Source organism: Heterodontus francisci, chromosome 12, assembly GCF_036365525.1.
Source record: "Heterodontus francisci isolate sHetFra1 chromosome 12, sHetFra1.hap1, whole genome shotgun sequence".
In the NCBI taxonomy this organism is placed as follows: Eukaryota; Metazoa; Chordata; class Chondrichthyes; order Heterodontiformes; family Heterodontidae; genus Heterodontus; species Heterodontus francisci.
Window position 1 is genome coordinate 99,363,853 of NC_090382.1, and position 15,533 is coordinate 99,379,385.

The 15,533-nt window shown below is 45.1% G+C and overlaps 1 protein-coding gene across 5 annotated transcripts in view; it reads right to left on the reverse strand.

Annotated features, from left to right (window-relative positions):
- The window catches only part of slc36a1 (solute carrier family 36 member 1), a 106,372-nt gene that overhangs the window by 43,841 nt on the left and 46,998 nt on the right, over nucleotides 1–15,533 (reverse strand). For 4 of the 5 annotated variants that reach the window (XR_010976119.1, XM_068043917.1, XM_068043916.1 and 1 more), the window contains 2 exons: nucleotides 12,734–12,900; nucleotides 5,056–5,225 (listed from right to left, as the gene is read on the reverse strand). Coding sequence is in view for 4 of the 5 variants with exons in the window: in XM_068043917.1 (XP_067900018.1) it covers nucleotides 5,056–5,225; nucleotides 12,734–12,900 (337 nt within the window). In the remaining variant the exon portion in view is untranslated. Of the gene's footprint in view, nucleotides 1–5,055; nucleotides 5,226–12,733; nucleotides 12,914–15,533 lie in introns of those variants that run through there. The other variant, XM_068043919.1, reaches the window with a different exon arrangement.

Sequence of the window (15,533 nt, forward strand, 5' to 3'; positions counted from 1 at the left end):
TACTGTTGTACAAAAAAAAAAGGGAGAAAGGGATCGACTGAGTAATCGTAGCAGTAATTAATTCAATCTGGAGAAATGAGGTAATGCATCTGGGAAAGGCAAACAAGGCAAGGGAATTCACAATCAATAGTATATTGTAATGTAGGGGGAGAGGGAATTTGGAGTGCATCCCACAGATTCCTGAAGGTAGCAGGAAAGGTAGTTAAGGTGGTCAAGGGGGCATAGGCCTTTAGCCGATTCATCTGCACGATCACGCTATTTCTATACCCACTAGCCTGCGGCATCGGGATTAATCAGGTGATTGCTACCATTGAGGTCCTGCTTATTAATTTCTTTCCTCATACCCTAAAATTTGCCTGCAGGAACTCATCCCTCTGTCTATGCCATTCATACTAACATGGATCATGACTTCTGATTGATCACCCTCCCTCCTCAATGTTCAGTAACCAGTGGCATCCTTCCACAGAAACTTATGTCTGTTCCCTTAACTACTGAATCCACGATTGCTTTTCTGACTTTCTTCCTGTCCCCGATACAGCAGAACTACTGATGGTACCGTGGTCTTGGCTCTGGCTGTACTCCTGAGCAAACATCACCCTCACCAACATTCATCACTCGGGACTCCTGCCTGGTCTTCTGGCTGTATGGTGGTCACCCATTCCCTTTCCAACTGCACATCCTTAAGGTCGGAGGTGACCATCTCCTGAAATGCGTTATTCACATAGCTCTACACTTCATGGATGCACTGCAGTGATGCCAGTTTCTGCTCAAACTCTGAAAACCAGAGTTAGAGTTTCTCCAGCTGATTCTATTTCCTGCATATGCAGTTGTCCAGGACACAAGCAGTTTCCTGGAACTCCCATACGGCACAAGATGTGCATGCGGCAAGACCAAGGTGCCTTGCAGTGCCTCCATTTATTAGACTAACTTACTAGAAATAAACTTAAGGCTTAATTATGTGATCGAGTTTTAAATATTAGGTTGAACTAAATATTTACTTGTAACTTACCCCCGCCACCCCTTCTTGTGATGACATCCTCCACCTTCACATTTATTGTGATGTCACTTTCTCAAATTCCTTCGGGTGTTTATTTTATGCACTCTTGATTCTGCTGCCATCACGGTTTAAATTTCAGGCCTCACATGGCAGTCTATGCTCAGAGCAAAATCAGAGCTCAGGGCCGAGGCAGATGAAGGCACAGCTACCAATGGAGGAGCTTGGAGAGATTTGAAAACAAAAGGATGAGAATTTTTAAATTGAGATGTTGCCAATGCCAGTCAATGTAGACAAGTGGGCTCAAGGGTGATGGGCGAATGGGACTTGGTGCAAGTTAGGATACGGGCTGAGTTTTGGATAACCTAAAGTATATGGAGGATGGAAAATGGAGGCCAGAAGAGCATTGGAACAGTCAAGTGAAGTAACAAGGAGTAGGTCATTTAGTCCCTCGAACCTGTACTGTATTTTAATGAGATCATGGCTGATCTTTGACCTAACTCCATATATCTGCCAATGTCCCATATCCCTTAATACCTTTGGTTAACAAAAATAAAGTTGCAGTCAGATCAGAAGTTCATCTCGGGTCAAGGATGCACACAGCCTGCTTCAGTCTGAGAGCAGCTGGAAATCAATGGCTTCAGTCTTCGAGATTTAGTTGGAGCAATTTTCTGTTCAAGTATTGGATAACAGATGAGCAGCACAACAAATTGCAGACAGCAGAGTGAAGTAGAACTGGGTGTTATCAGGGTACATGCAGAAACTGGTGCTGAGTTTTCAGATAATGGCGTCAAGGCAGCATGTAGATGAGAAACAGGAGGGGGTCAAAGGGGGCGGACAAAGAAGTGTGGAAGCAGGAAGAGAAGCCATTGCAGGTAATTCTCTGGCTTTGACCAAATAGATAAGAATGGAACCAGGCAAGGGCAGTTCCACACAGCTGGAAGACAGGTATTGGAGGAGGATGGTGTGGCCAATTGCATTGAAGGCTGCAGACAGGCTGAGAAGCCAAAGGATGGGTAGTTTATCACGGCATGGTCACATAGGATGTCATTAGTGACTTTGATAACAGCCATTTTAGTACTGTGACAGAGGCAGAAAACTAATTGGAGGGTTGCAGAGTTGCAGAAAGATGGGCGTGGATTCCGGAGGAGACAACATGTTCAAGGACTTGAGCGGAAAGGAAGCAGGCAGTAGTTTGTCATTGTCAGCAGTCGCTTGAAACGAGGATGACGTCTGCCAGGGTTCATGATTTGTGTCCCCTCAGGTGACTCAGCAAGCCAATCCTGGAAACCACAGGTCTTTGCAGAGAGAGGATGTGTTGCCTTGAGGCGGTGGGTTCTCGAACCAGGGTCCTGCTCTCTCTTCTGCTTTCGGCACTTCCCTGCAGCAGAGTTTATACAGTCAGTTTCCGACTGTTGTGGCTTGTTAGATGAGGCGTCGCCACATAGCACAGTTAGCAGCAAGTTCCTCTGACGCACCAATGTCAATTGGTCCCCTTTTCAATGAGGCCTTTAGTGTGTCCTTAAAATGTTTTCTGTCCTCCTGGAGAGGAGGTGCCGTCCTTAAGCTGTGAAAAAAGGATTGGCTTCAGAAGCTGATTATTTGGCATGCGGATGCAATGTCCAGACCAGTGGAGCTGAGTTCACATGATCATGGTTGCGATGCTGAGCTTGTTTGCCCGTTTTGTCACTTGGCTTTGAGTATCCTGTGGAGACACCGCTGATGAAAATTCTTCAGCAACCGGAAGTGCCTTTGGTAGGTGACCTAAGTGTGTCTGCCATATAGAAGAGTGGCTACAACAACAGTGTGATAAAGCCTTTGTCCTCTTATGGAGGTCTTGAAGACACATTTACGCAGTTTTTGGAAGGCTGCACTGGCACAGCAGATTCTGTGCTAGATCTCCACTTCAATAGTGGCCTTTTGATATATAGCAAATGTTCAAAGACTTCTAAAGTTTCCCCATCAATAGCAATAGGTGGAGATGTAGGAGCTTGTGCATGGGAGGGCTGGTGGAGGATTTTAGACTTGATGTCAAGTGAGACACAAATCCTTTTGTATGTGGAGCGGCAGAGGTCGCAGGTGGTCTGCTGTTACTTGCAGCATGGGCCACAACTGCACAGTCAGCGGCATATTGTAAGTTGTGAATGAGGAGTGTCAATTAGTCTTGGCTCTCAGCCCGTTAAGGTTGAAAAGCTTTCTGTCGAGTTGAAACTCAATCATGACCCCTCAATCATGAGTTCCATGACCAGGCTGAAGTAAATAGTGAAAAGTTGTCACAATCACACAGCCTTGCTTGACAGCCATTCGGAAATGAACGAGTTCAGTCTCCAATGCACTGCCGTCATACTGTCATGCAAGAGTTGCAGGATAGTTACATTTTGCTGGACATCCAAGTCTCTGGAATACTTTCCAAAGAGTTTCATGATTGATAGAATTAAAAGGCCTTAGACAGATCAATAAAAGGCCATGTAGAGCTCTCTGTGTTGTTCCGGGCACTCGTCTTGGATAGGTTAAGCGACAAAGATCATATCGGTGGTTCCCCTGGATGGGCGGAAACCACATTGGGTCTCCAGAGTATGTCTTCTCTGATGGGTAGGTGGTGGTTCAGAAGGATTAGTGTGTGAGAATCTTTCCCACTGTGGACAGAAGGGATATACCACCATAGTTCCCACAAACTGATTTATCACGCTTCTTAAAAAGTGAAACAATGATGGAATTGTAGAAGTCAGTAGGCAGTACCTCCTTTTCCTGGAGTTTCATAAAAAGGTCAGTTTGAGCAAGAGTTCATGACCACCAGCTTTATAGTTCTCTGCAAAATATTGTCCGGACCACAGGCCTCATTATTCTTCATCGGTTGGATAGCCTCTACAGTTTGTAAGGGCACGGGGGAGGGGTCAAGGATTTTTTTTTTTTTTGGAGGAGTGGGTGATAACTACAGGTTTGAAGTAGGGGGACAGTCCCTGAGAATGCAGAACTATTAATATGAACCAACATGGGAGCAAGGAAGGGATGTTGGGTGGTCAGCAGTTTAGTGGGAATAGGGTTGAGTGCGTAGGAAGTATATCTCAGACAAGATGAGATAGAATATAAACTAGAAAAAGATGTGCCCTCTGTCACTGAAATAGCTCAAAGTCACTGGCATCTTACATGATAGTAACCATGGTAAACTATCCCTTCTCAACCTGTCTGCAGCCTTCAACACAATTTGGCACACCATCTTCCTCCAATGTCTGTCTTCCAGCTGGGATGGACTGTCCTTGCCTAGTTCCATTTTTATCTATCCAATCGGCCAGAAAATCACTCCAGTACCCTCTCTTCCTGCTCCCGCACGGTATTACCTCTGATGTAACAAAGATCAATCCATGCCCCTCCCCCTCCTGTTGAGCTAGGGCACAGGTAGGAGAAGCAATCCCAAACACTGCCAATATTGCTAGCACAGGAAGTTCGAGGAACAGCACCTCATCTTTCAAATAGGCACTTTACAGACTTCAGATTCAACAATTGTAGACCATAACCACTGCTTCTATTTTATCTGGCAGCAGCTGTTGGCAAAGATTCTGCTATTGCCATTTACACTTCATCTAGACTTTTTTTTAAAATTGTCCCATTATCCCTTGCACCATCATTCCTTTTGTCATTAAATGTCTCCTGCATCCTACCCTAGCACAGACCTTCGCTTTTGTTCCATCGTCCTCTCCCCTTGCTTAAAATCTGTTATATCTCTAACTTTTTCCAGTTCTAATGAAAGATCGATCCAAAACATTCACTTTGTTTCTCTCTCCACAGATGCTGTCAGACCTGCTGAGTACATACAATATTTTCCATTTTTATTTCAGATTTCCAACATCTGCAGTATTCTGCTGTGATCTTTTGGATACTCAATCCTAAAACTTACCTCAAGATATGCTTGAAATACAGGGCAACTCTACAATTTCCATCACAACTGAAAAGACTACTCCTTCGTTTTATTGCCATAAAGATTTGAAAAACACAAATTGGAAGGAACGATGGTTAGTTTTGCTGAAATGTCTTGGAAATCTAGCTCTCAAAAGTTTACTTACAGGTGCCTATGACTAATGCAGTTCGAACAGCCAGGTCAACCCACAACTCCCAGCGTTCAGAGACCTTGACCACCACAACTGGGACAATTATCTCTGCCGCAACGAAGAACTGGACAGCATAGGTTATGAAGATTCCAAAAGAATACAAAATCTTGACTGACTGGTACAACCTGGAAGAGAAGATTTTTCACAATTAAACTCTGGAGGGCATCTAAAGATCAGTGTTAAAATATTAGATTTCAGCTTTCTCCACACTCTTCTCCCCACCCCAACATCTCCCCTCCAACCAATGCAGTCATGCATGAATATTGCAACTAGTTGCTGAGTGTTAAGAGGAACCAGAAAGCATCCAAGGCAATCCTCCTATTTCATTTTTGATGCAAGTTGCTGGTTCCCACTTCATCTCACTCTTGCAGCAGTGCAGAAGCTTCTACATGCATTTATACTTCATGCAATGGTGCTGACATAGTACACACTACAGCATCCGGCTGCTGGCCTGTTCTACGAAATGCTTATTTGTGGGGAGATGCAGTGCAGTTAAAAATCCCTCCGCAGTACAGCCATTTCATGGTCACCTTCTGCCCTTGCTCTATTTAAACCTGAAAGAGCAACATAGAGTGTCACTTGGATTCTAGACAGAATAGAGACAGCGTGCATGCAATGGCTGTATTCATTTGCTCCCAACACCACAATACTGTTTTGGCAAAATACCACTTGGTTAAGTAGGCCTCAGATGGGGGGCAGGTTGAATGGCAGGTCTAAAGGAACAACTGACTAACCAGCAATGCAGGTAATGGCTCATGAGGCCACTGCCAGCTGGTAAATTTAGGTGCTGTTGCCAATTGTATGGAGTACATAGTGCCATCACCTAACAAAGACTGATGGTTGTTATTGTTGGGTGCTGGCAGTTTAATTTTCAAGCCCATTCAGCCTCCGGTGGCCAGATTCTGCCATTATAGGGCATCCAGTTTACATAAGCAGTTTCAGTCATGGATGTAGAGAGTATAAAATAGAACACTAACTGTGCGGATTCAAGATACAAAAAAAGAATCGATATACAAAAGTGATTAAAATAGGAAGAGATCAAGTCTGCACAATCTGGTTCAATAACCCAAATGCCCTCAAATCCCATTTCATCTACAGACTACTCTCCTATACTCTCTGGAGCTTAGAAGAATGAGAGGTGATCTCATTGAAATGCAAAATTGAGGCAGCTTGGCAGGGTGGATACTAAAAGGATGATTCCAATAGCTGGAGAGTTAGACTTTCTTTATTCATTCCGGTATGTGGGCATTGCTGGCTAGGCGAGCATTTTTTGCTCATCCCTAAAGGGCCTCAAGACAGTGGTGATGGGTGAGCTGTCTTCTGGAACTGCTGCAGTCCTTGGGGTGTTAGGAAGGGAGTTCCAGGATTTTGACCCAATGACAGTGAAGGAATGGCAATATAGTTCCAAGTCAGGATGATATGTGGCTTGAAGGGGAACTTGGTGGTGGTGTTCCCATGCATCTGCTGCCCTTGCCCTTCTAGGTGGTAGAGGTCACTGGTTTGGAAGATGCTGTTGAAGGAACCTTGGTGAGTTGCTGCAGTGCATCGTGTAGATCATACACACTGCTGCCATTATGTGCCAGTGGTGAAGGGAGTGAATGCTGAAGATGTTGGATGGAGTGCCAATCAAGCAGGCTGCTTTGTCCTGGATGGTGTCGAGCACGAGTGTTGTTGGAGCTGCACCCATCCAGGCAAGTGGACAGTATTCCACCACACTCCTGACTTGTGCCTTCTTGTAGATGGTGGGTAGGCATTGGGGAGACAGGAAGCGAGTTATTCGCCGCAGAATTCCTAGCCTCTGACTTGCTCTTGTAGCCACAGCAGTTAGAGGGCTAGTCCAGTTCAGTTTCTGGTCAATGGTGACCCCCAAGATATTGACAGCGGGGGATTCAGCGATGGTAATATGATTGATCGATGGGAAATGGTTAGATTTTCTCGACCGCATGGATTGGTTGGAGCGGCAACTGGATGCACTTAGGAGCATGCAGGTGGCGGAAAGCGTCATAGACAGGAGTTTTAGAGAAGTGGTTACACCCAAGGTGCATGTAGATAGATGGGTGACCGCTAGAAGGGGCAGGCAGTCAGTGCAGGAATCCCCTTTGGCTATCCCCTTCTCTAACAAGTATACAGTTTTGGATACTGTTGGGGGGGGGGGGGGAGGGGGGGGGAGATGGCCTATCAGGGGGAAAGCAGCAGCAGCCAGAGCAGTGGCACCATGGCTGGCACTGCTGTTCAGCAGGGAGGGACAAAGCACAGAAGAGCAATAGTTATAGGGGACTCAGGGGCACAGATAGGCACTTCTGTGGACATGAAAGGAGACTCCAGGATGGTATGTTGCCTCCTTGGTGCCAGGGTCAAGGATGTCTCTGAACAGACAGGGGGCATTCTGAAGGGGGCGGGTGAACAGCCGGAGGTTGTAGTACACATCGGTACCAATGACATAGGCAGGAAGAGTGATGAGGTCCTGCAGGGGGAGTTTAGGAAGTTAGGTAGAAAGTTAAAAAACAGGACCTCTAGGGTTGTAATCTCTGGATTACTCCCTGTGCCACATGCCAGTGAGGCTAGAGATAGGAAGATAGTGCAGCTAAACACGTGGCTGAGCAACTGGTGTAGAAGGGAGAGTTTCAGATATCTGGACCATTGGGCTCTCTTCAGGGACAGATGGGACCTGTACAAGAAGGACAGGTTGCATCGAAACGGGAGGGGCACTAATATCCTGGCTGCAAGGTTTGCTAGTGTCACTCGGGAGGGTTTAAACTAGTATGGCGGGGGGTGGGAACCAGAGCAGTAGGACAGCTACTGAAATAAATGAGGAGGACATAGTAAATAAGGCCAGTAGGACTAAGAGGAAGAGCAGGCAGGGAGATGTTGCTGAGCACAGCAGGACTGGTGGTCTGAAGTGCATATGTTTCAATGCGAGAAGTAGAACAGGTAAGGCAGATGAACTTAGAGCTTGGATTAGTACTTGGAACTATGATGTTGTTGCTATTAGAGACTTGGTTGATGGAAGGGCAGGATTGGCAGCTAAATGTTCCAGGTGGGATAGAGGGGGATGTAAAAGGGGTAGGGGAGTCGCATTACTGGTTAAGGAGAATATCACAGCTGTACTGCGGGAGGACACCTCGGAGGGGCCATGCATCGAGGCAATATGGGTGGAGCACAGGAATAGGAAGGGTGCAGTCACGATGTTGGGGGTTTACTACAGGCCTCCCAACAGCCAGCAGGAGGTAGAGGAGCAGATATGTAGACAGATTTTGGAAAGATGTAAAGGTAACAAGGTTGTGGTGGTGGGTGATTTTAACTTCCCCAATATTGACTGGGACTCACTTAGTGCTAGGGGCTTGGATGGGGCAGAATTTGTGAGGAGCATCCAGGAGGGCATCTTGAAATAGTATATAGACAGTCCAACTAGGGATGGGGCCATTCTGGACCTGGTATTGGGGAATGAGCCCGGCCAGGTGGTCGAAGTTTCAGTGGGGCAGCATTTCGGGAGCAGTGACCATAATTCCATAAGTTTTATGGTACTTGTGGATAAGGATAAGAGTAGTCCACGGGTGAAGGTGCTAAATTGGGGGTAGGCTAATTATATTGGGCAGGAACTGAAGAATTTAGATTGGGGGCGGCTGTTTGAGGGTAAATCAACATCTGACATGTGGGAGTCTTTCAAATGTCAGTTGATTAGAATCCAGGACCAGCATGTTCCTGTGAGGAAGAAGGATAAGTTTGGCAAGTTTCGGGAACCTTGGATAACGCGGGATATTGTGAGCCTCGTCAAAAAGAAAAAGGAAGCATTCGTAAGGGCTGGAAGGCTAGGAACAGACGAATCCCTTGAGGAATATAAAGACAGTAGGAAGGAACTTAAGCAAGGAGTCAGGAGGGGTAAAAGGGGTTATGAGAAGTCATTGGCAAACAGGATTAAGGAAAATCCCAAGGCTTTTTATACGTATACAAAGAGCAAGAGGGTAACCAGGGAAAAGGTTGGCCCACTCAAGGGCAGAGATGGGAATCTATGTGTGGAGCCAGAGGAAATGGGTGAGGTGCTAAATGAGTACTTTGCATCAGCATTCACCAAAGAGAAGGACTTGGTGGATGATGAGCCGAGGGAAGGGAGTGCAGATAGTCTCAGTCATCTCATTCTCAAAAAGGAGGTGGTGTTGGGTGTCTTGCAAAGCATTGAGGTAGATAAGTCCCCAGGGCCTGATGGGATCGACCCCAGAATACTGAGGGAGGCAAGGGAGGAAATTGCTGGGGCCTTGACAGAAATCTTTGCATCCTCATTGGCTACAGATGGTGAGGTCCAGAGGACTGGAGAATAGCCAATGTTGTTCCTTTGTTTAAGAAGGGTGGCAAGGATAATCCAGGAAATTATAGGCCAGTGAGCCTTACGTCAGTGGTAGGGAAATTATTGGAGAGGATTCTTCGGGACAGGATTTACTCACATTTGGAAGCAAACGAACTTATTAGCGAGAGACAGCATGGTTTTGTGACGGGGAGGTCGTGTCTTACTAATTTGATGGAGTTTTTTTGAGGAAGTGACGAAGATGATTGATGAAGGAAGGGCAGTGGATGTTATCTATATGGACTTTAGTAAAGCCTTTGACAAGGTCCCTCATGGCAGACTGGTACAAAAGGTGAAGTCACACGGGATCAGAGGTGAGCTGGCAAGATGGATACAGAACTGGCTCGGTCATAGAAGACAGAGGGTATCAGTGGATGGGTGTTTCTCTGAATGGAGGGATGTGACTAGTGGTGTTCTGCAGGGATCAGTGCTGGGATCTTTGCTCTTTGTAGTATATATATATCAATGATTTGGAGGAAAACGTAGTTGGTCTGATTAGCAAGTTTGCGGACGACACAAAGGTTGGTGGAGTTGTGGATAATGAGGATTGTCAGAGGATACAGCAGGATATAGTTCGGTTGAAGACTTGGACGGAGAAATGGCAGATGGACTTTAATCCGGACAAATGTGAGTTAATGCATTTTGGAAGGTCTAATGCAGGTGGGAGGTATACAGTAAATGGCAGAACCCTTAGGAGTATTGACAGGCAGAGAGATCTGGGCGTACAGGTCCACAGGTCACTGAAAGTGGCAATGCAGGTGGATAAGGGAGTCAAGAAGGCATACGGCATGCTTGCCTTCATCGGTCGGGGCATAGAGTATAAAAATTGGCAAGTCATGTTGCAGCTGTACAGAACCTTAGTTAGGCCACACTTAGAATATTGCGTGCAATTCTGGTCGCACTACCAGAAGGACGTGGAGGCTTTGGAGAGGGTACAGAAGAGGTTTACCAGGATGTTGCCTGGTCTGGAGGGCATTAGCTATGAGGAGAGGTGGAAAAACTCAGTTTGATTTCACTGCAACGACGGAGATGGAGGGGTGGCATGATCGAGGTTTACAAAGTTATGAGCGGCATGGACAGAGTGGATTTTCAGAAACTTTTTCCGAGGGTGGAAGAGTCAGTTACTAAGGAACATCGGTTTAAGGTGCAAGAGGCAAAGTTTAGAGGGGATGCGCGAGGCAAGTTTTTTTTTTTTTTTAAACAGAGGGTGGCGAGTGCCTGGAACTTGTTGGCAGGGGAGGTGGTGGAAGCAGATACGATAGCGACGTTTAAGAGACATCTTGACAAATACATGAATAGGAAGGGAACAGAAGGATATGGGCCCCGGAAGTGCAGGTGGTATTAGTTTAGGCAGGCATCAAGATCGGCGCAGGTTTGGAGGGCCAAATGGCCTGTTACTGTGCTGTACTTTGTTCGACATGGTCATTGCCTGACACTTGTGTGGCGCAAATGTTACTTGCCATTTTATCAGCCCAAGCCTGGAAGTTGTCCAGGTCTTGCTACATATGGACGTGGGCTGCTTCAGTATCTGAGTCATGAATGGCGTTGAACATTGCGCAGTGAACATCCCTACTTCTGACCTTATGATGGAGGGAAGATCATTGATGAAGCAGCTGAAGATGGTTGAGTGTAGGACTCTACCCTGAGAAACACCTGCAGTGATGTCTTGGGACTGAGATGATTAACCAACAACCACAACCATCTTCCTTTGTGCTCGATAAGACTCCAGAGAGTTTTCCCCAATTCCCATTGATTCGTTTTGTTAGGGTTCCTTGATGCCATATTCGGCCAAATGCTGCCTTGATGTCAAGGGCTGTCACATTCACCTCTGGCGTTCAATGCTTTGGTCCACCTTTGGACAAAGGCAGTAATGAGGTCAGGAGCTGTGTGGCCCTGATGAAACTAAGCATCAGTGAGCTGTTTATGGCTGAGCAAGAGCTGCTTGATAGCATTGTCGACGACTCCTTCCAACACTTGGCTGATGATCGGGAGTAGACACAAGGCGGTAACTGGCCAGGTTGGATTTGTCCTGCTTTTTGTGCACAGGACATCCCTGGGCAATTTCCACATTGCTGGTATATGCCAGTGTTGTAGCTGTACTGGAACAGCTTGGTTAGGGTTGCTGCTGGTCCTAGAGCACATACCTTCAGTACTATTGCCAGAATGTTGTCAGGGCCCACAGGCTTTGCATTTTCCAGTGCCTTCAGCCTTTTCATGACATCACGTGGAGCAAATCGGATTGGTTGAAGACTGGCATCTGTGATACTGGGGACCTCAGGAGGTGGTCAAGATGGATCCCCATTTGGCACTTCTGGTTGAAGATGGATGCAAATGCTTCAGCCTCGTCTTATGCACTGATGAGCTGGGCTCCCCCATCGTTGGGGATGGGGATATTTGTGTAGCCTCCTCCTCTAGTTAGTTGTTTAATTGTCCACCATTCACAACTGAATGTGGCAGGACTGCAGAGCTTTGATCTGATCCATTGGTTGTGGGTTCGTTTAACCCTGTCTACTGCATGCTGCTTCTGTTTGGCATGCAAGTAGTCCTGCGTAGGCAGCATAGTCTCAGGATTAGAGGACAGCCATTTCAGAATGAGATGGAGAAATTTCTTCACTTAAGAGGGTTGTGAATCTTTGGAATTCTCTACTCTCGAGGGCTGTGGATGCGCAGTCATCTATGCTCAGAGTATATCCAAGGCTGCGACTGATGGATTCCTTTGAGCCCAAAAATCTAATATATAGGGATCGAATGGAAGTGAGTGGAGGTCAAGATCAGCTATGATCTTATTGAATGGCAGAGCAGACTCAACAGGCCATATGGCCTACTGCAGTTCCTATTTATTATGTTCTTACTACACTTCATCTCAACAAGTAGGACAGTATCAAGTGGGGGAAAAAAATTACTTAATTTTACAGATGACAAACAACTTGAAATTCCAAACTGCCACAGGTTTCTTGGTGTGATCAACTACTTAGCTCCCATTTCTGAATAAAGGACTTTCCTTAAGTAAACTATTGTGTTTCAAAATAACTGGGGAATCCTACGTTTTAGGCAATTGAATTCATGTGCAAAAAACTGTCAAATACAAATCAAATCCTGAAGTCTCAGTTTGAAAATTAAGAGGCTGAGTTTTGGGATAGACAAGATGCATCATTCTGGGTGTTAAAACTGGTCTGTAAAATGGATTTTTAAAAAAGATAGCTATCAATACTGAACAGCATATATAATTTGTTACAGGCTGAAAACAGTGGTCAAAATAGTTAAGTATTGACAATGTTTTTGAAAAAAACTCACCAACAGGCTGGCAAATTGAGTGTGATGCTTCCTTTAATGTCATCCCCAAAGCAAATGTATCCCATAACTCCTAGACTCAGGTATAGCATTGTGACGATCGCCATCCCTGAATACAGAATTACTGGAAATTTGTCTGGTTTCTCCATCTGGTTTTCTAATGGAAGAACCTTAAACAGAAAACTGATAATTAAAACACATATTAGTCATATTTCTTTATTCATTCACAGGATGTGGCATCACTGGAAATGCCCACATTTATTTCCCGTCCCTAATATCCCTTGAATACAACTGAGCAGGTTACTAGGCCATTTCAGAGGGGTGTTAAGAATACACCATATTGCTTTGGGTCTGGAAGCCACATGTAGGCTCGACCCATGTAAGGATGAAAGATTTCCTTCCCTAAAGGACATCAGCTAACAGATAAGCATTTATGACAGCCCTGTTTAATGGTCACCATTACTGATACCAACTTAATTCCAGATTTAATTAATTGAAATTAAATTTTCCAGTGCCATGGTGCAAGTCAAATACATACATCCAGATTAGTCCAGGCCTCTGGATTACTAGTCCAGTAACATAACCCACTACGCTTCTGTACCTCTAAACTAACTTGTTTATTATTAGACAAGGGTATAAAGGGATATGGAGCAAAGCCAGGAAAATGGGCTTTAAGGTGGTCAGCCATGATCTAATTGAATAGCAGAGCAGCTCCCGAGGGACTGAATGACCTACTCTTGCTCCTAATGTTACTAAGTCATGAAAACATTTGCAGATTAAATTGGACATCCCTTGAAAACTGATGCAGGCTGTGATGCTCAATTAACTTGTGCCTGTTGATTGCAACAGACAGGATACCAATGTCATGCTGCCTGCTCATTTCCATGATTTCTGTGAGCAGCCAATGCTCAGCATACTGTTCATTAGCTGCACCCATCAGCAGGGGGCTCAATATCATTAGTGTACAACACTACTTAATGCTATCCTGTACCTTTTGAAGGGAACGTGCATTGTGGCTGTTGGTGGTACTAAGATCATTCTGAATATTGTGCTGCCGACGGATCAACAAAGGCGATCTCTGGGGGAATGCAAGCATCAAGGTTTTTGGATGCTGCACTGCAGATCTTAGTGGAAGAGGTGGGGAGGAGGAGGAGGAAAGTGGTCAAGGTCAGTAAATGCATCTTCAAATGCCATATCCTACTACTTGTACCACTAGCCTCACCTATTGATCAATTCACTACCCACCCCCCCCACAAACTCACCTACCAACAATCACTACTGGGTCTCATGCCCAACATTCCTAAGCTTCATTTTACCCTCATACTTAGCATTGTTACAAGCCTTGGAGTCAACTCACACTAGCAGCTATTTAACCATGACAGCCACATCACTCATACATATTGTTATGACCAAGGTGGAAGTAATGCACTGTTAATTTAGTCTCACTACTCCACAGGGTATAGCAGATCAAGAACGTTTCCCACTTACCAAAGAATAGCTAAATTCGAAACTATTTGTCCCCCAGAATAAAGCACATCAAACTAGATTTCTTTAAACATTAACTATTAGAAAAGAATAAGTCTTAACTAAAGAAATAAATCCTTATATATGAAAAGCTCCTTACTTCCTTAGCCCTCATGTACACACAAAGAAATGGTTAACCGGAGGAAAGGGTTTTTGGTTTACAGTGGTTTTAGAAATAATCGAAAAAATAAAATGATTGAGCATCACATTCTGGTAGGATGTTTTCGATATGTTGAGGTGTCCAGAGTCGAATAGTCGGATGCCACTCCAAGTCCCTCCAAGCAAGGTCGAAGAACAGTCTGTGATGGGTAGGCATTCAAGGCAATTTGTCTGTAGCAGGCATCACACAGGTCTTTCGGCAAAGGTGTAGCAACAGGTCTGCTTGGGTTTTGAAGCAGCAGTCTAGCAGTAGAAGCTTCCTTGAGACTTTAGGATCTCCCAAAACACTGGAGGCAACAGGAACCACTCGAGGCAGGGATTTTTCAAAGGATGAAGTTAATAGGAATCTGCTAGCTCTGACATACAGCAGTTTCCTTCTCTGAACAGCAGTCTTCCTCTACAGAGAGAAGTAACTTTTTATTTTTCTTGGCCTTTTTTCTTACTCCAGGCAGATCACAGCCACATTTCAAATGCAGGATTTCTTTTCAAGAGATCCTTTAGAGATCTTTTTCTCCAGCCTCCAGGCAGGTCAGTCAGATTTCAACTGTCTGCACTTTTTTTCACAATCCAACAGTAAAGCTAACTTCAGCAATCAAGTCACATGACAATCATAAATCTTGACCTGTTAATCCACTGCTGAGTTGTTTGGGAACGGGTGCCTTGCAGTCTGTGTATTTCATTCAGTTCAAACCCACCAAGCGATCAATGTCCACAGAGAAAAATCCTTTCCTCAGTTTTTAAACACAGAATTCTAAGTTTTCAATACCAAATCAAAACTCTTGTAACAATATTGAATGCCTTACTGATACACTTCCCTTTTTCTTGTAGGAGTAGTTGCACAAAAGATGACAACAGGAATTAACTGGTGGGGGGGGGGTAAAGAGAGGAAGATATGTCAGATATGTCAACATGCTTTAACCCCCACTGAGGTGACATTATGAGAAGGGGCACTGTTGAGTCCCCTCTTTCCAGCAGTTTGTCCTGCTCTGTGTGGCTTCTGCACATTCTCCCAGTCATGTACAATGCAAGAAGCTGCCTTACTAGGTCTCCCACATCTGAAAGCAACTGATTTGTGCACAAACCTTTAAAGGCACCAAGAACATAGGAACAGTCGCAGTCT